We start from the raw sequence: 23,440 nt of genomic DNA on the forward strand, positions 1-23,440 counted from the left end.
TCAGCGATGTGTAGCAAACCTTAATTCGACATGATGATGTTGTAATGTATGTAAGGAAAAGATAAAAATCACGATGAGTGGATATTAAAGATTAGGTCTCGCGCTGAAATTGATACAATATGAATGTGAGTGCTTTTGTGACATCTAAATGAGGGCTATATATTACATAAACAATGCAAGCTGATACAGTCTGTATTTTAAAATGTAAAAAAAAATCACAAGGAATTTAAGTGAAATCAAGTCATTACCTTAAAGCAATACTCATACGTAAATTGAACACAGTTTTTGTAATGTTTTCATACTGACCATTATAATATCCCTCCCTATGAACCTCTACATTAAATGTTCAATTCAAAGCCAGTTGTATTTCATCAGATTTCTTCAAAAATGTAGAAAAAGGAAGATATTATCCATTTTTAAATGCAATATTTTAGCCTCAGATCTCAATCCTCATATTACATGTTCTGCTAAAACAACAGAATTATAAAACAAACTGGTTCCTGGAGTTGGAAAGAAAGAAAGAGACTTTCTTTTGCAAACAAAATTGAACCTTTGTGTGTGGAGATGCGTTTGTGTGAGTGTGTGCATACATATGCACGTTGTAAAAAATGAATGTCAGCTGGGATTTACCCCAAACTTTCTTTCTGTGTCTTTTGCATGTGTGTGCGCATGCACGTGCACGCCTGAATTCCAGTGAAGCCCCACACAGGCCTCGCATTGTTCTGGAGGAAACCCGACCTTAGACCGTGATGCATCTGTAGGCCTCTGTATGTGAGGGGGTGTGTGTGAGCGAGTGTGTGCGCGCGTCTCCCGTGTGAGTGTGACTGTCGTGTGTGACCTTGGTTAGGGTCACCAGCTGTGGTGTGGATGTGGGAGACGGTCTATCTCAAACAGCTGACAATAGCCCGCTCAAACACGCAAGGTCACACACACACACACACACACACAGACACACACACAATCAGCACCCAATTAGTCATCATTAGCGCTTGACTAGTTTCTTCGCCCTCGTGCCTTTCTGATCAAACACCAGTGTGTTCGGATGGCGCGGTTTATCTTGGCATGGAGTAGCATCGCTTTTCACACTTGTTATTCCTCCCACAGGACCCCACTTGCACACAAAAAAACATTAACAGACATCGAATATGATAAGAATAATACCCCCGTCAGTCAGCCTGTCAACTGTGAGCAAGAACACGATGGAGGAAATGGGCTCGTAGGACGGAGGGAGGGAGGGAGACCCTGAGGCACAACTGCAAGCAGACACTTTGACTCCCGCTGAACCGATTTCTATGGAGTGTGTCAGTTCATCGACAGGGGGGGGGGTTAGGCATTGATCGAGAAACACAATGGAGCCACGTGAGACGCTGGGAAGGTGAGATCAAGACAGGATGACGGCATGACATGAGCGCACACACTTCGGCGAGCTGTCTTACCGTGGGTAGTTGGTGCAGTACTGGGTGTAAATGTGGAACTCTTCACTCTGCAAAAAACGCAACAGGGCAAATTAGTTGATGCATTTAGGTAACATGAAATAAGACTCCGGAGTTAAGTGAGTTTGTCTACTTGTACAAATGTAGATGTCTCCGTATGCTCAGGATTACACAACCAAAGAGAGTCTGCCATTGAATCTTAATATCACATGAAAATGACTTGAACACATTGAACCCTGCAAGAAGAAGTTGGCTTCAGTCACATAAAGAGCATGTGCCCTGTAATCAAACCGAGCAAACAAAGCTCCCGGTAGTAAAACGAGGCAGTGGTCCGGTGCAGTTTTGATGACTGGCCCAGTTATTTCATGTTTACGGGCCGGCACACTCCGAGCCCTCAGACAAGGCATCCCCTCTCCTCCACTCACTGCTACTACTTGAAAGTCAAGCCTTTGGTTTATGATTAGCCTGCGTCCTGGCCTTTAAGTCTGTGTTGATCCTGATGGCCCGCAAGCGCTCCGATTATATATCCCATCATACTTCATCGCCGCCCCTTTAATTGAGACCTTCCCATCCCGCATGCCTCTCTGAACATCAGAGACACCAGAGACAACTTAACTGATCAAAGTTTTTCTCACCGCTCTCAAAATCTCGGGGATCTTTTTGGGGTGATTTTTCTAACTTTTCGGTATCCCTTTTGATTACATAACGAAAGTTGTAATTGAACTGTTTGTGTCCATAAACACTTGGGGGTCGCAGGATGCGGGTGCCACTGAGGAAGCGTAATAAACACACATGGCAGATGACACTTACTCGCACACACACAGAGCGGTGTGGACAATACCACATATTTCCTAACATGCAATTCATAGTGTTCAAGTTGCACTTTGCATATAGTGTGTGTGTGTGTGTGTATTGATGTTTCTTGCTGTAGGTAAGGTTCAAACAGCGGCTCCCACCAAAATGTACCGAATGCACAAACACACACACACACACACACACGCACACAGACAGACTGTCATGATCTGTCCGCCCGAGGTGCTCCGTGGGAACCGTCCTAAATTGAAGAGCAGAGCTCTCCTCCGTGTCTCCAGTAGTCTGCCGCCACAGACCAGTGCTAAACACAACCAGATGGGCCACCGTCGACTTCCTACGATACACATACCAAACGCACTCCTAATACACACTCTTAATATCCCTCTGGAGCATGGACACAAGACCACTAGATACATAAATGCTTCTTTGCAGTACAAATTTCTGCCAAGCATGCACATTTGCACGCACTGACTTTGTCATTAAGGCGCACATGTCAGCACACACTCTTTGAACCCAACCAGGAAAACCAGCCGTCCCTGAAATAGCTCACATCTATGATATACGTCCCTTTTGGAAATATATACACGCTCAGCTAAATCGTATAATCATCAAATCCAAATGCCGTAAGTGACAGTTTTGGCTCCAATACGTGACACAACTTATATAGAGAGATGTTTTTATATTTTTGGTGCAGTGGCTACTAATCCCGACTCTGTGAGTCGGATCATTTTTAATGAGAAAGTCATACTTCAGCAGTTATTGTTGAGCTGTCAGGACTGGACCGGTCACACTGAGTCATCGGCTAAGCAATGAACACAACAGAATCACCCCGGGTGAAAGAAAAAAAAGCCTCTTGTTCTAGTTGTAATGGAGCTCTCTGCGCTTCAGTCAGCATGTAGCAACCCATAAAACGCATTAAAGGCTTACTCATCACATAGCGCAGATAAGACTTGGTGGAACGGAGAGGAACATGAGGATAGAAAGCCAATTATCTGAGAGGTGGAGGTGGAGATTTACAACTAAGATGGGTCTCCTCTTCAAACAAGGAGCCAAGTTGTGATTCTTGGCTGCTCAGACTGCACAAGTACCAACTCCAGTAGAGGTTTTAGTGTTTTTTCTGGGTATTAGCAGCCATGACGAACAGTCAGAAAGACAAAGGGGCTCTCGTTACAGCCCCGTCACCAGAAGTCAGTGTGTGAGAACGGGAGGTCGCACAAACTTGCACTCCTGACGAACAGCTTCAGTTTAAAATTGAATTGGTCTCCTGAGAAACCAATGAAACCTGCGTTGAGATTATTTTTTATTTGCAACAATAAAACCTTAACGTAAATGGTATTCATGCGTGTGACCATTAAGAGGAGAAACACAACAGAGGCAGGTGTCCTGGAGCAGCACTTCTAATGGTTTTAATGGACAGCCTCTTGAGAGGAAGGTAATCAGAGCCAGGAGGATGTGATTTGACCTCATTGTCATCTGGCTTTGTCCCAATGTAACCCCGGGCTATGAGGAAGCCATACTCTTTTTTTGGGGTAATAAACGCTCTACTGGCTAGAAGTCCTTTTTCCAGGTTAGTGATGCCCTGCGATCGGTCCATCATGAGACGTCGTGGTGCTGGTTTTGTTTATGGATCTCGGCTAATTATTCAGAGTGGGCTGCTATAAAACCGCTCGGTCTAAACAACGGCAGCTCTATTTAGGGAGTCAGTGATGCAGACTGCGGCTTGATTTATTCATTAACGGTCAGACAGTTGCTCCGTGGTATCGGGTGTAATTGCAGTCGGGTAGGGAGGCAATGTAAAATGTCAAAGAGGAAGTCCTGGAATGCAGCACATAGTCATGGGAGATAATCAGGCAATCATTTCTTTTTTTAAGGGCATGGGGGCCGCGGGGGGGGGGTGTTTGACGAGTGGAAGAAAAGCTGAAACACCCTGACCGAGTCGCCAGTAATACTTTGACAACAGTTGCGGAGTCCACTTTTTCTTGATGAAGCACTGCTATTATCCCCCTCTAGTAAAAAAGGTGATTATATATTTGGACGGTCCTTAAAATTCCTCTTGAGTTTTCCTTTCTCCCACCGCCCTGCTGCACTTAAACTTCACACTCCTGCCCTTCAAACGACGCTGCTAGCATCAATAAACGTGCTTCATGCAGCGTCCCCAACTAATCGCTGAGAACAGTGCATGGCCTATTTCTCATTTCCTGTCCCGTTTGTGTCCGTGTGTCCAGCTGTCTGGTCAACCAGCAGGAGAGAAGTTTAGACAGTTCTACAGACAGTAGAAGAAGTACAATAATGCAAAAAGACGTCATTTAACTAAAAAGCACCAACTAAAGAAAATAGAAAACATCAGCAGGGAGGCGGCTGTCGTTACCTTGGATACGAAGCAGTCTGCGATGGCAACGGGGTCAGCGTTGCACTTCTCAAGATCATGAAGAAGATCCCTGAAACAAACAAAGTGCTCAAATAAAAATACGTATTTGATGGCAGAAATCTGCACGCACAGTTTACGGCATCTTGACACATAAGAATATAAACTTCTCTCCCACGATTCATTAGCCTTGACAGAAACAACGTCTTATGGTACTTGGCCCTGAATAGATGAGAAAATGCCATGAGTTCATACAGGCAGCTCCTGTGTGTGTAGTTGTGTATGTGTGTGTCTTTGCACACTGAGGAAGAAAAAACAAAAACCCACTTTTGGAGTTATTGTCTCATGGCTGAAGTATGAGGTCATCGCGAACGGCTTAAGCTGCTTTTATGTTTCCTTTTACTGGCAAGTTTGTCTGAGCATGACAGCTGAGAAATGGATCGGAGCAGAGAAAAGAGCGTGTGCGCGTTCGCGTCCCCGGACCACCGTGGGTGGCGACGCACCGGGATGCTCAGCTAGCTACCTCGGCTTAGACCGGTGCCAGTGGGGACAAATATGCAGACGGTGTCACACTAAGACACACACACACACACACACACACACCTGACAGCCACAATGCTCCTGCAGAAACTAACAGGTGGTCCCCCCAGTTTCACTACTCAAAATACCAGTGAAAAGTCTGAGGTTTAAGATAATCAAGCCTGATTAGACTTTAGCGGGTCTTTAAAGGGGGTCTCTACCGATCTTTCAATCCGTTACAATGTAAACGCAGCGTTAAGTCTCAGGCCCCGTGAGTAGGTTGTACCTGTTAAAGTGGTAGATGTCCCGGATGTTGCCAAAGAGGGAGCCTTTATCCTCAGAAATCAAGGCCAGCTGAGACTGATTGCTGATACACTCCAGGTAGTCCTGTGGGGAGAGAGAGGACAGAGTCATGACAGAGCAGTAGCCAGCAGCAAAGGCACCGATTGTTTTACACGACCGCTGCGGGCTGGAAGTCATTCTCATTGCACTTCATTCCTTCCAACGGTAATTCATTTGCCGTTATTGTTTCACATATAATCTTTGCCCTCAATAATGTCGGCGTCATCGCGGCCTTGAGTCAATAAATCACGAAAACAGTTACACAGGAAGAACACTTGAAACAGCAGAGCACGCACATCCGCCCCCCCCCCCCCCTCCATGTCATGGGGGGCTGTATTTACATTTCAAATTGAGAGCAGGTGCAGGTAGAGGGAAAGGGAGGAAGCATCCAGTGAAGAAATAGTTTTCGAAACAGACCACAGTCTGCAACTGGGCAGGACAGACGTTACGACACTGAGAAAAGTACTGGGCTGCTCTGAACGCCCACCCACGCCGGTCATTTCAACACACACACACACACCTTGTAAGAGACGTATGAGGATAAAGATAACCTCTTTCTGCTCGCTCCCGGGTCTCATTGTCTGAAATCCGGTCCATCATTCTCAGTATTACTACAGTAGCTGATCCTGAGCAGTGATTTGAATTAGTTTGGTTGGAAAAATTGCAATGCAAGATGTAAACAAGTGAAAGACTTTACTTATCTCAGCTAAAACAAGGACCGTAGACTGACAGATGTAAGCCATCGTGGAGGTTTTGAGGTTAAAAGGTGAAACAGGACCTTTAGGCCAAGATTTGGGTTTTGAGAATCGGAGTAACAGAATAAGACTAACGGACGTGTTGGTGGAGATGTTTGGGGGTCAAGTCAAAGGGTCATGTTAAGAATTTGTCTTCTGTCGGAGATAATGTGTAATGTGATGCTTTATTAGCCGCAGGGTCACACACCTGACTTGGCCTGACCCGTTCAATCATCACATTCAGCCAAAGCCTGACGCAACACACACACACACACACACACACACACACACACACACACACACACACACACACACACCTACGTACTCCCATCAGACATCACATGTAAAAACGTTTTCTCACATTAACCATTATCCTCCGCAAGCACAAGCACAAGCACAAACACAAACACAAACACACACACCTGAACACCAAAACCGACCCCTTACTCCAAGGTTATGCATGGTCAAGTTATTCCATCCAAATCTAACTACTTTCAATGTCTCTGCCAGTCCAGAGATGTTCCCTTCAACCTGAATTTCCAAATTCCTGGCCAGCTTCAAATGGCTTGGTGATGCGTTAAGGGGAAAAGACATGGGGAGGAGTAGGGAAAGAGGGATCAGAGCTTTGTCTTTGAGGTTGTTTGTGGGTGACAGTCTGGCCTCATTACGCACACTGATAGGGCCGAAGGGGGAGGGGGGGTGGGGGGGGCGATCACGCAGAACTAACAAACACTGCCGAGCACAGAAGTGAGCAGCGGCCCCGAGGGTTCAACACACTGCAACTTAGGGAAAGACGGGCAAGTAGAAAAGCAAATAAGATAGACGATTTGGGGGGGGGGGGGGGGGGGTTGTCTGTGCCTGCAAGCCTGTTGTCACATTTGCACTTGTTCAGTGAAGTTGCAGTGCGCGGAGCCTTCGTGGCCTCCCTGGAAACATCCACTCATCCGCCAACCTGCAAACCGCGTGATGCTGACATGTACTGTGATTCACGCTCACAGCTTACACATGGTCAGGCGCCTGTGTGTGCGTGTGCGTGTGCGCCTGGACCACAACACTGCCGGTGACAGACGAAGCACAGGTGAGCCCTTGGGAGTCCGGGTAAATATTTGTGTTAAAGCCGTCACACCCTCTTCTACTGCAGGAAGCAGGACGGGCAAAGGGCTGCAGCACCGGCTCGTATGGGACGCTGCTGATAATAGATAATAAATGCGCAACTTTTTTTCCACACTGTGTGTAAACCGCCTTGTTAAAAGCGCAGGTCGCACAGATACAATCTTTGCATCCATCCGTCCCCTCTGTGCACTCACTGGAACCGTCATTAAAAGGAGTGAAGAAAAGCTAAATGCACGTGTCTTTCTCTAAAGTAATGGTAAAGAATTAGCTGTCTTGCCGTGTAAGTGTGGTCTTGCAGGGCTGGGTGGTCTGCTTCCATAGTGGCAATAGGTGGTCCGCGGAGCGGAGAGTTATTAAGAACAGCTCATAAGCTCTGTTCAGTGTTTTCTTAACCTACTTTAGACATTGTTATCTCAGAGCTAAATCCCTTCACATACCTTCCTCTATCTCTACCCACTTCCCTCACCTTCCAGTCCCGAGGAGGGGAGGAATAGAGGAGCGGGACAGGTCGGGACATCAATCAGGGGTGACAAAGACCATACCTCACTCCCGCTATTCATCCCGTCTCTTGGGAATAAGAGTTTCCTGCTCTCTTTTGACAACAGACCTTTTTAACCCTAAATAACAAACAAGTCCAAATGCACACATACACACACACACACACACACACACACTGGTCCATAAACAGGCCGCCTAGAGGGGGGGAGGAAGCACTATTACGATAGAGGATTATGGAAAAAGGTGGGCAAAGCTCCAACACATGCCGGCTTATACACAGATGCAAAACAAAGCAATTTGCACGCAAACGTGTTGTCATTCTACACCACGATCAATCCAAATTAAGCTGCAGAATGTAAAGGCCAAACACACATCACATGTATGCACCGCAGCTTTACAGAGAACCAAAAAGAGCTGAACACAGGAAAAAAGAGAAAGGAGATCGACCTTTGATGCAAACCACCAAACCCAAATCTTAACAAAGCCGCTTAATGCACTGACTGGAGACCACATGTGCCCTTGCAGTTCAAAGCGGGTATTTATTTGAGTGTGTGCATACAGCATTGTCTATGTGTTTAAAGCAGAACCGTGTGCCTCTGTGTGCAGTCATACCGGTGCCGTGTAACTTGGCCACACCCCTCATGCAAGCGCACGGGGCCTCGTTGTGTCGCCGGTTTCCCGGTTGTGCGTGTCACACACACGCGAGGGGAAAGCACAAAAAGCTAAAGGATCAGGTGACACAGAGCAGCATCTCCTGGGGTTCCACCGCTTCTTGGGCGTCAACCGGGTGAGCCGGGAAACATTTCAAAACCGGGACCTTTGAAAGATTTTTATTTCCTTAATAATAAGTTTCTTCAAGCTAAATGAAAAATGCTAATAAAGCATTGAACTCAAGATGTAAATCCTTACACAGTTTAATGTAATAGCAGGTGATGGTTCCTCACCTCCACAATGCTGCGCAGGTCCTGGACGTAGGTTCTCTCTGTGTCCAGTATCTCCTGCACCACCCGGTCCACATACGTCCTGGGTCCCTGCACCTGACCCGTTGGCTCTCCTGGTCCATCTGGACCAACCTCGGGCTCCGAATGTTCCGTCAGAGTCTGTCCCTGTCTCCCTTGCCCCCGCCCCGTTTCCACCCGTCCCTCATTTCTGTTGTCTTCCTCCCGGCACCCCAGCTGCCGGGCGGGGACCAGCTCCAGCCGGATCGCCCCAGAGTCCCGGTCCGGCTGCGCCGGGTTGCAGTGCGGGGCGGCGACCAGGGCGGAGCGGCTCCCCAGCGAGCAGTGACTGTCGCGGGACGATGCTGAGGAGGAGGTAGAGCTGTAGCTGATGGGCCGCTCGGCGCTGTCGGGAGAGGAGTCCATGCTGAGGGCGGAGCAGTAGCGCGAGGAGGTGTGGCGGAAGGCCGGGTTGCGGAGGCAGCGGGCCGGAATGTCAACGGAGCTCAGGGCCGAGCCGGGGTCCGGGACTTCAGGGAGAGGAGGAAGCGCATCAGGCAGGTAGTTGTAGTCGTCTAGAGGGGGAAATGTTGTGGTCAGTCAAACACATGACAAATGTATAACGATACTTCAAATATCTAAATAGCTCCTGCAAAAAAACAAACATTTTCTATTCTGTCTGTTCTATTCCATTGTTGTCTCAGTGGCTCCAAGGAAACGCTTGCATACAGGATAGATGTTGTTGCCGTTTGCAACAATGACGTTACGACCAGAAGAACAAGACCAAAAGAACAGCGCCCGTGTCCTGCTCAGTATCGAACATAAATATTTAGAAAAGTTAGATTAGGTCTTTTAGGCAAAGTTGCATTTGTTTGATCGTAACTATATGACTCCGTAACGGTAAAATTAAAATCAAGTTCACACATGAGACAGGCACCGACTGAGTTATTTGTTTTCCCCAAACTACTCGCTGTATGTAACTCCCAACAGCTACAACACCAATTTCATATTCCTACAGTGTTATTCTGTTTAGCATCCCAATTCCTGACATTCTAGCTGACCACAGTTTGACTGACCACCCTCCATACAAGGACCACCAGCCCTCCCAGATTTCTACTCAAAGAAACCTTTGATTTCTAATATATTTCTGAAAACGGCGAAGCTGTGTGTGAGAGAGAGCCTTTTTGCAGCAGGACAGAAAAAAAATTAAGTTTAATGACAGGATTAGGAGTGTAATGCTGAGAACACTCCACTCTGAGGCAATGAATGAGAGCCCTATTAGGGTGGAGGAGAGACAAGTGTGTGTGTGTGTGAGTCTACAGGAGTCTATTTTGCGCCAGGCCGGTGCCGCTGCTCAAAAGCGTTTACCGGCTCCCAAGGCCCCCCCACATGCAGCGTATCAGACGGCCCTCCGGGTTTCGCCTCGATGTTTTCCAAGGTCCGGCTCAAACAGAAACGCCAGCTTTGATGGGAAGAACCGGGAGAAAAATCAACAGAGCGGAAAAGCAAAGGGGAGGACGGCACGAGGGGGCCTCATACCAGCTCAGCGGGGAGTTTGACACCAGTCTTCATCATCAAAGCCCGAGACGCCGGTGAGCCGGCAGCACTGCTGTTGTGGCAACATTTGGATCCGATGCCTCACAGGGCAGCGTCGCTCTCTCTCGCCGCCAGCAACGCCGGGCCGAGGCTAACCCTCGCCCCGCCTCGCTTCAAAGCATCCAAGATCACAGGCACGAAAGACATGAAACGTGAAACCGAGAACACGCTCAAAGAATCTCTCACCTTTCAAATAGGTGCCATGGAGCTCTTTTTATGACATGGCGACGCCTCTTTTGAAAGCACCTTAGCAGGCGGCTCGACCGTTTGAACGGTCTGTGATGGAGAGATCACAGGTTTGATAGCGGCAGCCATGACGATGTTGTACGAGAAGATGGGTTGGACTCTTTTCCCAGGAATTCACTGAGTTTTCAAAAGGCGATTTGTATCCTTTCAATCTGCTGACATGATCGCAGATTGTTTTCAACAAAATAATGATGTACTGTGCCGGCTTGGAGTATAATGTTCACTCTCCTTTTACCGCGTTTTTTTGAAGGCTCCACTTTCTACACCAGCGGCCGCTTCTCGCTTCACTGCTATGCGGAAAAACAGGAAGGAATTAGAGCATCCAAAAACTGAGATGGCACGAAATCTGTTTCCTCAGACATGTTTGGAACGGGTTCACCAAGCATGCGTGTCCATCCGTACAAAAATCGGTCCCAATCCTGACCCACTTTCTTTTAACAATTACAGATCAGAGAGGAGAAGGAATCCGGTGAGTGAAAACAACACAGTCTTGGTTTTTGGATGAGCGATACACTGCTTTCAAGTTAGCGTACACAATAAACAAAGGCTTTTATTAAATCACACACCGGAACATTAATAGGTAACATTTTCTTTGACAAATTTGTAATATATCCACCCGTATCACTATTACATCTATTCTGTGTGTGTGCGCGCGTGTGAGTTTCACACATAACGCATTCAGTTTATCGCCCCAAAGATAACGCTAACTGAGCTAATAACTTAATGGTGCAACACCATCAATTTCAGCTAGATATGAGACGGCAGAGAGTGTACAAGTGCAACATGAGTGCGCGCACACCTACACACACACAAACTGTGTTTCCGTTTGCCATGAAACTCGAACACAACAAAGGGAGATTGCTCCATCTTGTGTTTACCTAGCCCCTCCTTCCTCACCTTCCAGCTACATGTTTGGGGCACTCCCCGGCCGTTTCCTGGGTGAATTGGCTCATGCACACAGACACACACACACACGCACACACAGTTACCTGCTGTCCAGATTATGTTCAACCTGATCCTTGTAAATGATCTCTAATTATGCTCCTTAGCATGCAGGTTGGGACTGATTCTCCTCTGTGTGCGTGTGTGTGTGTGTGCACCAAGGATTAGGATACTGTGAGATACCAGAGAGAGAGAGTGAATCCGTGAGCGCCTGAACAACTTGGCTTCAATCTCTCCGGCTTTCATTTAACACGACAAAGACAAAAGAGTTGAAGAGTCGATTACTTTTACGTGATCCGATTACAATGTATTGATCTTGAATTAGTATTTGACCGAAAAAATCTCAACACAAAGTCCATTTAGTGGCTCTTCTGGAGCTTCTGGTCATATCAAACCCCCGTATTTGCAGAGAGAAAAAGTTCCCAATTTGTCATGGGAACATAAATGTTAAAATCTCAACCTGCTGTCACACAATTAAAAGCCACTAAATTGACTTGTGGCACTTTAATACTGCACAATTACAGCTGAGACTGAAACAGCAATCAAGCCAGAGCCAATGATCATCGGTGTCTGCTCATTCAAACATGTGCACGTATGTGATGTACGAGGCTGCAGTCAATCCGACAAGGCTCACTGCTGGTCCAGCCGTGTTTAATGACTCGCGCTGCACTTAAAGCGTGCACTTCAGCCGGGCTCTTTACGGTCCCTTGAAGGGCTCTCTATGCTGGAGTGGTCAGCAAACAGCCGTCACCGGCACCGTGGCCTCTTTACGGCCCCCGGCGCTCATCACTGGTAGCTCGAACAGCACAAACGGCCCTCAGAGTGTTTCGTAATGGGCATGTGAACGCCCCACGTAGACATCTAAACCACAGGCAAGTTTAAATATTTGAAGGCATCGTGTCATTTGGAGATGAGCGCTAAAAAGTCCGAAAGAAAACAATCTCAGTGTTGGGTTTAAAACACGTGTAATAAACTCACAATGTGAATCCAGCAACAAAGCCCACATGCGACATCCAGGGAGTATTACTGCAGCAATAAAACACAGCCCTGTAAAATCAAAGAGAGGATTTCATACTGAAAGGAATGCAACTTTGGAAAATACCCCCCGGTTTGGCTCACTCTCAAGGCTCACATTGGATTCAGCCGGACTGTGAAAGGCAGTGTTGCAGGGAGGACTGTCGCGGAAGAGAGGGTGCAGTTCAGCGTCAATTCGGAGAGAAGGAATGAGTCTAGTGAGCGATGCCACGGTTTGAATTACGCTACATTGGCCGTGGATTTACTCGCAGTTCTACTTGTGCTGCATTGGTGGTCCAAAATGAAGGGAAGGGTTCGTTTTAGCGGTCTTACACAATCCAATTTGATGTAACTCTAATCTGGCAAATGAGAAGTGACGCTACGAGAGCTTTCCTCTTGGTGCCCATTGTGCATCCAACAAAACTACCCGCAAGCAACAGCAGCCAAAGCACGATCCACAGGTACTCACTGCGCTACAAAGCCGTAAAACCACTCGATTTGTGCACTAAATAAATTCACTATGAGCACGAAAAGAAGAGCGAGAGCAACACGGTCACTTATAACATGGCATCAGTGAGGAGAGGTAAAGACATCACGTAGCGACCCCTCCATATGCTCACTCCTCATGCCTTATCCAGCAATAACAGTTGCATCCAGCGTCTGCTTTGAGTCTTGCCATCTTATTTTTCCATATGCCATTCATTTCTTCCCATTTCTTCTATTTCTATTTCGGTTAATGTTATAAATATGTTTTTGGCAGCATGAAGTCCCTCAATGTTTGCAGTGTCACATGAGCTCCACTAAATATCCCTATGGGGTCAAATTATACCATGCATATATTTAATATGAATGTAATCAGCTATACAGTAGAACGTCAATGCAATGTGAACACATTTAACACTCATGCACATATCTATGAGGATATCACAACGCACAATGTGTATCTTATGGGAGCATTTAAAAAAACTTTAAGTTGTTTCCATTTCTGGCTGAATGCTAAATTATGTTCAATTAAAAGATTTCCTCCAAAATTTAAAGATGAATTAAAATGGAAGGGTGACTTGAAAAATTAAACAGATTTTAAAAAACAAACAATGCAAAGCCAGAAAACTTAAGCAGACCATATGAAATGATGCCATATCTGTCCGCATGAGGAAGACATTTAATAAAACAAGAGTTCAATCTGCCTTCAACTGTTGGCCGCTGAGGAGCACAACAACTAAATGAGTTGGAATAAAACTGCTGTGATATTTGTCTGCAAATACCCAACATTTGAAGGAAAATACCAAAGCTTTTGTCCAAGTCAGGACGTGACCACACACTTAATTAACTTTGTTTGTCTGTTTGTGTTCTTGTTTACGCTATGAAGACCAAATGGCAACTGAGTTCAATTCCATGCAGCTCATTGCTGCCTTTTTACAGTCTTCCATCAAGAAGGAGGATGGATTGTTTTTGTGGAAGGTTGGAAGCAAAAGCGTCTCAGTACAAGTTGTACTCCATTGTTTTTTGCCTTCGCTTTGGCAGCATCTTGGGAGCGCTGCAATTTAAAAAGACAACGTCATGGAGAAACGTGGTGGGAGGAGGACATGTGCGACTGGGAGAGAGTGAGAAATGTGGAGGGGAGGACCTGAAGGAATGAAAGTAGGAAGATCAGATGAGAAAAAAGTTCAAAAAGGTCAAACACCCACTCCCTTGCTTATTTTCTTTTCCATTTCCCACTTGCTCGGTCTCATTTTGAATCCAGTCTTTTGTTGTACATTAACCCTGAGAAGTATTCTGCCGAATGATCTCGTCATCCTTAAGAAGTAAATACAAAAAACACGCTTCTGAGGGAATTTGTTCCCCGCAAGCTGAACAAAGCACGTTTTTTTTTTTTAGGGCAAGGCCTCACATCTTCCGCTGCGTCCACTTAGAGGTCAGTCCCCGATTCTGATAGAGACGCAGTCCTGATCTCAACTGACGCTAAGGACCTTAAAGTGTCACTCACAATTTCACAGCGCAGCCAAACGAGGAGCCGAGAGAGAAAAAGAGGGCGGGCGGAGGCGGGCGAGAAGGAGGGACGAGGAGGATCGCATCGGGAGACGGGAGGCGCGCCAACCGGCGCTGGCTGGGTTGTGCATTATAATGCAGATGTTTGCAGATGTAGAGGGAAAAAGAGACCAATTTCTCTGCAAAACAAGCTGCACAAGACGATGTCAAGGCTGCGTTTGAACCACCTCGACACACGCTGAGACTGGTTAAGACCGAGGTTTAGAAGTGTGACTTAATAGACTCCTGTGGCTTTCATTGCCTCACAAAACATGCTCAAAGTAAACACACACACACACACACACACACACACACACACACACACACACACGTGCACACACAGCTGGGAGGCTAATTAGCAACAAAAGGCTTTTTTCTCACAATAAACTAAAAGCATTGAAACATCGCAGGCGGTGGCATTCACGTATTTGATGTACAAAGATCATCCCCTCATGTTCAGGTTGTGTTTCGGAGACGCGAGTTAAATCCCAGCGACGAGTTAAGAGCTCCTCTGTTTGTTGTTGGACATCAGCGAGGAATGTGCCGCATGGGTTTGGCCCACGGCAGCGGCGTTCAGCCTCTGTGGGGAAAAAATGTCCACCTGCAAACTTATATACACCCCGTTTATATTTCCGGACACTGACGCCCTGGCTGAACGCGCCCCTCGGCCCTCCCTTGTTATTTGACCCGATTGGATTGCGGCCCAAAGCTCGCAGCTGGACTCGGCCCCCGCTTCAGTCTCTTGCCGTTCAGTCCTGTGTGGACACAGCAGCGTGAGATTAAAGAACTATTAATTAGTTTTCTATATTAGGCAGATTACTCCAAAGGGGATCTGCCCCCGCCATTCTGCACCCGTCCACCCTCGACAGCTTTGAGTGTGTGTGTGTGTGTGTGCGCGTTGGAGGGGGAGGGGGGGAGGAGGAGAGGGACGGAGGGGTGCATTGTCTCCGGCACCCCTGAACCAAAGACTTTGCTCTAAACAGTCATTACCCCCCCACTCCCCCATCCGCCCCCTCCTCTCTGTTCGGCTCCCCTCTATCCCCATTTGTAGCCCCCCCCCCCCCAACTGCTGCCCTCAAGGCTCTAATTTGGGTCACCGGCTGCAGAATGGCATCTCAACACTCGGTCAAACCCACACCCGGCAAAAGGAAACCGACACATGTGCTGGCCCGAAGAGACAGAAACATCTCTGGGTTTTTAATCACATTATTTTAGCAAATATTTAGTGAGAAACAAACCATAAGATTTCTGCAAAGCAACATGAGTAACATGAAGATCCACATGATCGCGAAAGCTGCGTGCACCAAAACGCGCAGAATCATTGAGAATTTACCCCCCCCGGTAAAGCAAACATGCTCCTTTCTGCATCGGGGGGGGGGGGGGGGCGCGCACCTTGTTCCTACAGCTGTACTGCAGAGAGACGGACGCTGCAAAGGCACTTCACACAGCGCTGTCAGCCGAGGAAAAGATATCACACACACACACACACACACACACACCGCCCAAAAGCGCCGCTGAGGCAAACAGACATCACCGGCTTGTAAGCGGACCTTTAGTTTATAAGTTGCCGTCTGCAGTTTGAGCAGACGCCCCTTGAAGAGGACTACTTTTTGACATAGATTTTTGTTGTTTGTTTGTGATGTCATACTTCTTATCCTGATCATCGGTAGCTTCGTGAATTAAGGCGTGCAAACACAGCATATTTTATTCTCCACAATTTGAGCCTGAGGCTTGTAGACATGCAGTGCTTTTGACATAAAAATCTAGTCCCACCACATCACTGAATCACTTCACCTGAGGAGAGAAACTTGTGTCTATAATCTGCACATGCTGGGAAACATCATTGAACCTATTTGAAGTAGAAGAAGAAAGGTTGCTTCTTACCGGTAGGCATTGTGGTTTTCTGGCTCCAATTTACCAGCAATGAGACTGAATCAGTTTTTGTTTGTTTTTTAGATTTAAAAAAGGAAAAACAGGATTTCTTGAGCAGGTCACATATCCAAAGTATTCCCAACCCTGTTTCCCAGCAGCCTGGACGGATTTCCTTAGGTTTCCTAAATCATTGCGAGTCCTTTCTTCTGGGAGCAAACGTGCAGTCCGCTCCACCAAGATACACACTGGAGCAAACACTCTCAGGTTTTCTCCTGCACGCACAGACACACACACACACACACACACACAGGCGCACACACACACAAACACACTCCCCTGGCTGATGTCTTTTCTTTCTCTCACTTCAGTTTGCTAAGGATCTCCTCTGTCTGAATGCCTCTCTTTCTCCCTCCCTCTCTCCTTCGGCAACACATCCACCGCATGCGTGTGTGTTTCTAAAAGTGTTCATGTGTGTGTGTGTGTGGGTGTGTGTGTGTGTGTCAGAGTGAATGGCCTCTGCTCTCTACTGCTCCCTCCCTGCTGGGTATTCCCCTCCCCTTGACTCCTCCTCCCTCGCTCCCCGCAGCAAATTACAAGGAGCTGGGAGTTCCTCCTCTCCTTTTTTCCCCCTCTTCTTTTATCTCCCCCCACCTCATCTCCCCCGTTTCATTACGGCCTCTTCTTCGCCCCCCCCAAAATCTAACTTTTAAGCTGGGTTCGTAACGCTTGCAGGGTGTGTGCGTCTGAACCGCTGCTGTTGGCGCACGGCTCCAGAGATCACACACGTATACACACTTTACAAGGAGGTGAGGGGGGCTGAGGGGGGTGTTACGGCTGATCAATAGAGCCGGCTCAAACAAAAGCTCCTCGTCCACTGCACCGCTCATTGTGTCCCACATCAGAGGGAGGCCGGACTGGTTTGGGCTTTTCTTTTTCTTTCTTTTTTTTTCAATCCCTTACTCGGTGAAATAAACATGTTTAACAAGCTTTTACACAAATAGTATTTAAGAAAACGTGGCAAACTTCTCAGTGCTGATCTGTGTTTTAAGGCCCACTCTTATGTTCAATTCCGCTTCACAGTCATCGTCGTCATCGGGGGGTTTATTTTGTCATGGGCTTGAGACTGAAAGAGATTACCGCCAGCTTTCCAACCGGCATCACCACAGCATGGGCGGCGCATGCAAATGTGTAATGTTACACCTCCATCCACGATGGCAGCACCCCGAAGGCCTCCGGGCATTTGCTCTCGGGCTGTTTGTTCAAGCTACAGATTGTGCTCGAGCATTTGTGAATGAAATTTCGACATTAGAATGCTGGAAGCGAACAATCGGGAGTGGAGAAATCACGGCGTACGGAGGAGGAAGAAGACCGCCACGGCATTTGACACAACGCTGTGGCTGGTTCACTAATAATATGTATTAAATGCCAACTTTTGATACTTGATTTCCCAAAGCAACAATCTACTGAGCTAGGAATTGTTTATTTGTGGAACTAAAATCAATCAATAATTTGTTAGTAAAAAACCCCAGAAGAATGAGAGGAATGTTTGGCAAAATAAACAAATGCTTAACAGAAATATCTTTGTTCTTATCTAAGGACCCCTCACAGGGGTCCCCATCCAAAGGGTTGGAAGCCTGTCCTCTAAACTCGTTTCATTTCAGAAATCACTTCTGGTTCGGCTAAGCGTCCCGTAAAGAAGACACACGTGAGACAATGGGCCCTTAGTCTCACGCACTAAAGCAAATGTGTCGACTATTTGTCGCCGCTCTTTAAAGACAGTCACTGGTCCCAGCAGCATGAGGTCCTGCTTACACCCCCCCCCCCTTCCCCCCTTTCTCCTCACCATAAAATAATAGAGAGCCACTGGACTCTCCCCTCTCTCGCACACACACACACACACACACACACACACAACCTGAAGAAGCACGACTCCTCCCTCTAAAGGTCTGAGGGTCCGTTGACCCACGAAGCACCTAAATCTCCACTCCCAATCCAAATACTGTCCACCTCCCCCTACCACCTCTAACCCCCCTCGCTCCAACACACACACACACACACACAATGGGCACCTCTAGGTCGGCAGCGTCTAAACTCCTCGGTTCAGCCAAGCACGACCTGTCGATGACAGAAGCATACGGCGGCAGCGCGGCTCATCTGATGCCCCCCGCGTGCGACCAGAGCAACAATATTGTTCCTCTTTTTCTGGGTATGATGATCGCTACACGAGTTGCTACCCACGTGGAGACGGTAGGAGAGTAAGAGGGGAGACGGAGAGGCTAGAGTAGAGAAAGAGTGGTGATATAAAGCACAGATTAGTTGGTTGTTTTGACTACAGATTTGACACAGCGAAAAGAAAACTTCCGCTAAGAGTTCTTATCCGATCCCCAACTACAGCAGCTTGTGGCAAGTACTCCAGTGATGATCCTTATGGATATTATGTGTTGATTATAATTCATTATTGGTCATCAATAGTCTTTAAAATTATTTTAATTTGAATTAATTTTAATTTTTTAATTTTTACTATAAAAAAGTACGCTAAGAAGCTAGAGCCAGGAGGTCGTTAATGTAGCTCAGCATAAAGACTGGAAACATAGTGGTGGGAATAGTAATCATTGCATCTCATTTGTTAAAGCAATGCATCAACAATTAGTGAAAGATGCTGTTAAGTTGCATGATGGGTAATGTAGGATCCAATGTTCCACATTCAAAACAATCTCTAATCTTTTCTTTAATCTGTCCATCAGAAAGTTCCCAGACTTCATAGAGGGGCTCTGCTCAACAATCAAAATGTGAATTGACTGACTACTTTCTGCACTGCTTGCAGTCAAGTCAATAATACATTTTCCACCACGCAGGGCGGCCGGTGCTCCTCGCCGCTGCCCCAACTCTCCTCGCTCCCTCAACTCAGACAGCAGATTTCCCAACAGGCCTCTCTCCTTTTCACGGCTCACAACCAGCTACACACGGACAAGCACCCTCCCAAACTCACGCCAAGCACCCGGAGGGACAGTTTGAGAGTTTGCCGAGTTGCCAAGATGATCGGGAGCCACAGCGCCGCGGTGGTCGCTATGACGACCGCGAGGCATTCATCACCAAGGCCGGGCGGCATGTGGAAGGACAGTGAGGGAGGGAGGGAGGGAAGAAAAATACTTATTGTGAACAAACCCACTCCATTTCACACAACACTTGGGCAACGCAAACAGTGACGCGGGGCACAGGGTTCATACATACTACACTTTTACTGGTGAGCGCACACACACACACACACACACACACACACACACACACACACACACACACACACACAATCACTTGCTTTCCAACAGTATTGTAAACTCCTACTTAAAATACTACAGCCTATTAACATGTTTCAGTGTGTGTGTGTAATCAGAAATAAAAACTGTCCTAGTCCACTTAAACCTCTTCTGGAGGGAGGGGGTTTGCAGGTTGGGTGTTGTTGCTGTGAGCAGCGTGTGTGCGTGTGTGTGTGTGCGCGTGCATGTGAAATCAGTTTGTCAGTGAAGTGAACGCTGTTTCTGTGGTAACCTACGCAGCACATTTCAGGACTAGACGGAGGACACACAGTCCGATAGATTGAGACTCAGGCTCAGAGAGACTGTGACTGATGGCAGTGGTTTGTGTGTTGAGGGGTCATTCATATACAGTTTCCCCCTCCCTCTGTGACCGTGTCCGTCTTTGTCACCAGCGAGATGGATCACCTGCAGACACACTCTGTCTCGCGCGAAAAAACAAACACACATTCCTTAAGTGCCAGAAAAGGGTTGATAGGTTTCTTGGAAATAAACCATAAAACAAGAAACATAAGAAAACTAAATCAACCAGAAAGAGTAAGTGCAAAACATGCAATAGGTGTACTTGTTGATTATTATCGTGCAGCTGGCTTCTTTTTTGGGGGGGAGGATATTTGATTATGGTCTTACTAACCAACCAGTGAATTGCTAAAGCTAGAAGCAGGTAAGACTTTTCCCAGCGATTCAAAAACATGCTAATTCATAAGGAATGTGACAAGTGGGGTTCAAAGAGAACATCTGTATCAGGCCGATGGATGGAAAGAGACTTTTAGCTTAGTTTTAAAATGGTGAATGGAATGTACTCGTGTGTCGACCACTCAGAGCACTTTAACTGGACGTGATTCACCCATTGTCAACTTGGCGATGCAATGCAGCACACATTTGCTGCATTGGATCACGAGAGTCCATAAATCATGAAGTGAGCTGCAGCCAACAAGAGCCGGGAAGAGACTTTCATTTTCCGTCTAAGTCCCTCTGCGTGGAAAGTCTGCATTATCCTGTATTGATTTTCCAGATTCAGGGACGGTGTTCCTATGCGGCAGCAACCGTCTGGTCGCAGAACCAGGACAAGTCCAGGAATTCCGGACGCCATCCAGAAACCACCCTGAGGCAACGGTTTCAGCAGGAATACCTCAAAATTGTCCCGGATGAGCGTCCAGGCGAACAAGGAGCGTCTTCGCCGCTCAAGCAGACTAAACAACAGCGACACAGAAATAACTACAGCTGCTTCGTCAACAGCGAACCGGGTCAACAGCCGCCGCTAATGATAGCGCAGGGTGGCACCGCGGCCATAGCGGAACCCGGGAAAAACATTTAGGATGGGAGATAATGTCAGTTGAACTATGCAGCGAGTGGATGTTCATATTAACAAAACAAGAAGAAGATCACAGGGAAAAAAAGAGGGGGAATAAAACAAGGAAATATAACTTCCATGTCTCATGAGTTAATGTATTTGGCTGCAGGGATTGTGAATAGAAATGTCTCTCATCAACATTATCAACATTTTATGAAGTGATACATTGTGCTTGTTATTTAAATTGAGTTTGCGCAGTGAACAGTGCATCTCCAATATGGAAAGGAAGTTGTGTGCTGTATGTGTGTTTGCAGAGTTGCTGTGTGTTCAGTGAGCATGTGAGCATATGCGGCGGATACTCGGAGGAAGCTGTGTTTGGCCTCAGATTAAAATGCAGGACGAGGGTCCCGCTCCAGGAAAGGAGACCAGCAGAAAGCAGACCCGGGGATTTTTCTCCCGTTAGGGAAACACATGACACACTAAAATAATACGCAGCATAGATTGAGAAAGTAGTCTTCTTTAATATGCACACTTTTGGCATGTTTTTTTGAATAATAAAAAGGTTTACAAGGTATTTGCCTACATTTATGCAAAGGAATCGCGATGTGCAGTGTCCTATAGTCATGCTTTTGAAGCAACCAAACACAACACCTTTCTGGTACCAACTGTTTGAGTGTATATGTAAGGAGGAGAGTTCCTTCATGCATTTATTGAACACTATGATAATATCATCAAAGTCTTATCCAGACGGATAAAGATTTGTGACATAAGTCCCCTTCGACAGAAAATGAGTCCATCCCGTTTTGTCCGTCTGTGTCCCTCAGAAGCTGGGTGTTCCAGTTAGAGCTCCCAGAATGAGGACACACCACAAAGGACACACACACACACACACACACACACACACACACACACACACACACACACACACTCACTCACTCACTCAGGTCAAACATCTTGGCTATTATGTTAAAATTACACTAGGACATAACCATGTTTGAGGTCAACGTTGACAGATTACTATCTAGTGTCCCGCGTTGGAGATGTAGGGCTTCAAAAACAACGACTATCCTGAAACTTAAAACCCCACAACGGATGCTTGAATAGCACTAAAAACATTGTTAAACGAGGTGTCAAATCTAGTCAATCAACGGATCTTCAACCATAACACACGTACCAACCATCCCCTCAGAAACACAAACGGTGAGTTTGTATTGTTACGAGTCTGTCCAGCATTGACTCCCGGAGCTTAAGCCTAACCGATCGTCCAGGTACAGCAGCACGGTTCCTAATCAGACAAGTGGGCGCCGCCAAATTGAGACTTTTGGACCATGTAATTGGAGGTCAGATTGGGTTTAGTGGAGTCAACCAGTGCCATTATGATTCAATAAAGAGCTGCGCTATTACGAAGAGTAGCAGTGTCACCTAAGGATGTTGTGAGCGCAGAACCATTTACCCAAAATCGGAGGCCCCTCTCCGCGTCCTGGCAGTGTACAGCGCCACACGAAAAGACCGTTGACCACTCACCTCAAGAGAGACCATCCGCCGCGATCAGCCCGCTCTCAGCCGCTGGCCACCCTGTGTCCTCTCATCACACGTTAGATCCATCACCAGGCACTGAAGCGGTTTCACGCCAAACGCGCAGTCATGGAAACCCTAAATGGCTTCAGATAAGGCGGGTAGGACTCGCGTCGAGGGCCGCCCCGGTTCGAGGTCCACCCCTCTGTGAGATGAGCTCAGAGAGAAAGAGGGACGCTGGGAGGAAAGAGTGAGAGAGAGAGAGAGAGAGAGGGGAACAGATGGAAGCATAACACAACTGAACTGACTTCCCACTGGGAGGGAAGGGAGGGGGGAGAGAGGGAGAGAGAGAAGCGCTAGCAAATCCAAGCAGTGCACTTCCTGACCAATTACTGGTGCAGGACTAGCCTCGTTCCCTCATTTCCAACTGGGCCCTTGCTCCGTCTCTCACTCTGCGGGGTGGTTTGACCCCGCAGCACCGAGGGCGACGCCAGTGACAGGAAGCGAGCGCGAGCTGGCGCTGAAACTGTGGCTAGGAGTGATAGGGGGGGGGGGGGACAAGGGTGTGGGTGTGTGTGACCAAAAGCTGATGCAGGAGGGAGAGGAAAAGAGGGCAGCGCACGGACGAGTCATCTCGTCTACCCCCCGCCCCCCAAAAAACTGTGGGTCACATTACACACAGCATCAGTATGGAGCTTCTTTTTCGGCCTTTTTCCTTGGTCTTGACTTGCCGGCCATCTTTAATATCACAGCTTCTTGAATGTACCTAAGAAAACAGGCAGAGATTGCAGGGGTCAGTGCAACCTGCTGTGAGCTGGTCTGTGTGAGCGCACACAGAAAATATCCAAGCCAGTGGTCATTGTATGT

General features: G+C 47.2%; 1 protein-coding gene across 2 annotated transcripts in view; it reads right to left on the bottom strand.

The window, feature by feature from the left end:
- Positions 1-23,029, bottom strand: part of LOC120808443 (pleckstrin homology domain-containing family G member 1) — a 31,292-nt gene extending 8,263 nt beyond the window's left edge. Inside the window, exons 1-5 of one of the 2 annotated variants that reach the window (XM_040161377.2) lie at positions 22,583-23,029; positions 8,762-9,330; positions 5,417-5,517; positions 4,615-4,684; positions 1,437-1,483 (exon numbers count right to left, since the gene is read on the bottom strand). In XM_040161377.2, coding sequence (XP_040017311.2) covers positions 1,437-1,483; positions 4,615-4,684; positions 5,417-5,517; positions 8,762-9,181 — 638 coding nt within the window. In that variant the 5' untranslated portion in view covers positions 9,182-9,330; positions 22,583-23,029. Of the gene's footprint in view, positions 1-1,436; positions 1,484-4,614; positions 4,685-5,416; positions 5,518-8,761; positions 9,331-16,465; positions 16,971-22,582 lie in introns of those variants that run through there. The other variant, XM_040161376.2, reaches the window with a different exon arrangement.
- Positions 23,030-23,440: the final 411 nt, after the last annotated feature.

Source organism: Gasterosteus aculeatus, chromosome 18 (assembly GCF_964276395.1).
Source record: "Gasterosteus aculeatus chromosome 18, fGasAcu3.hap1.1, whole genome shotgun sequence".
NCBI lineage: Eukaryota > Metazoa > Chordata > Actinopteri > Perciformes > Gasterosteidae > Gasterosteus > Gasterosteus aculeatus.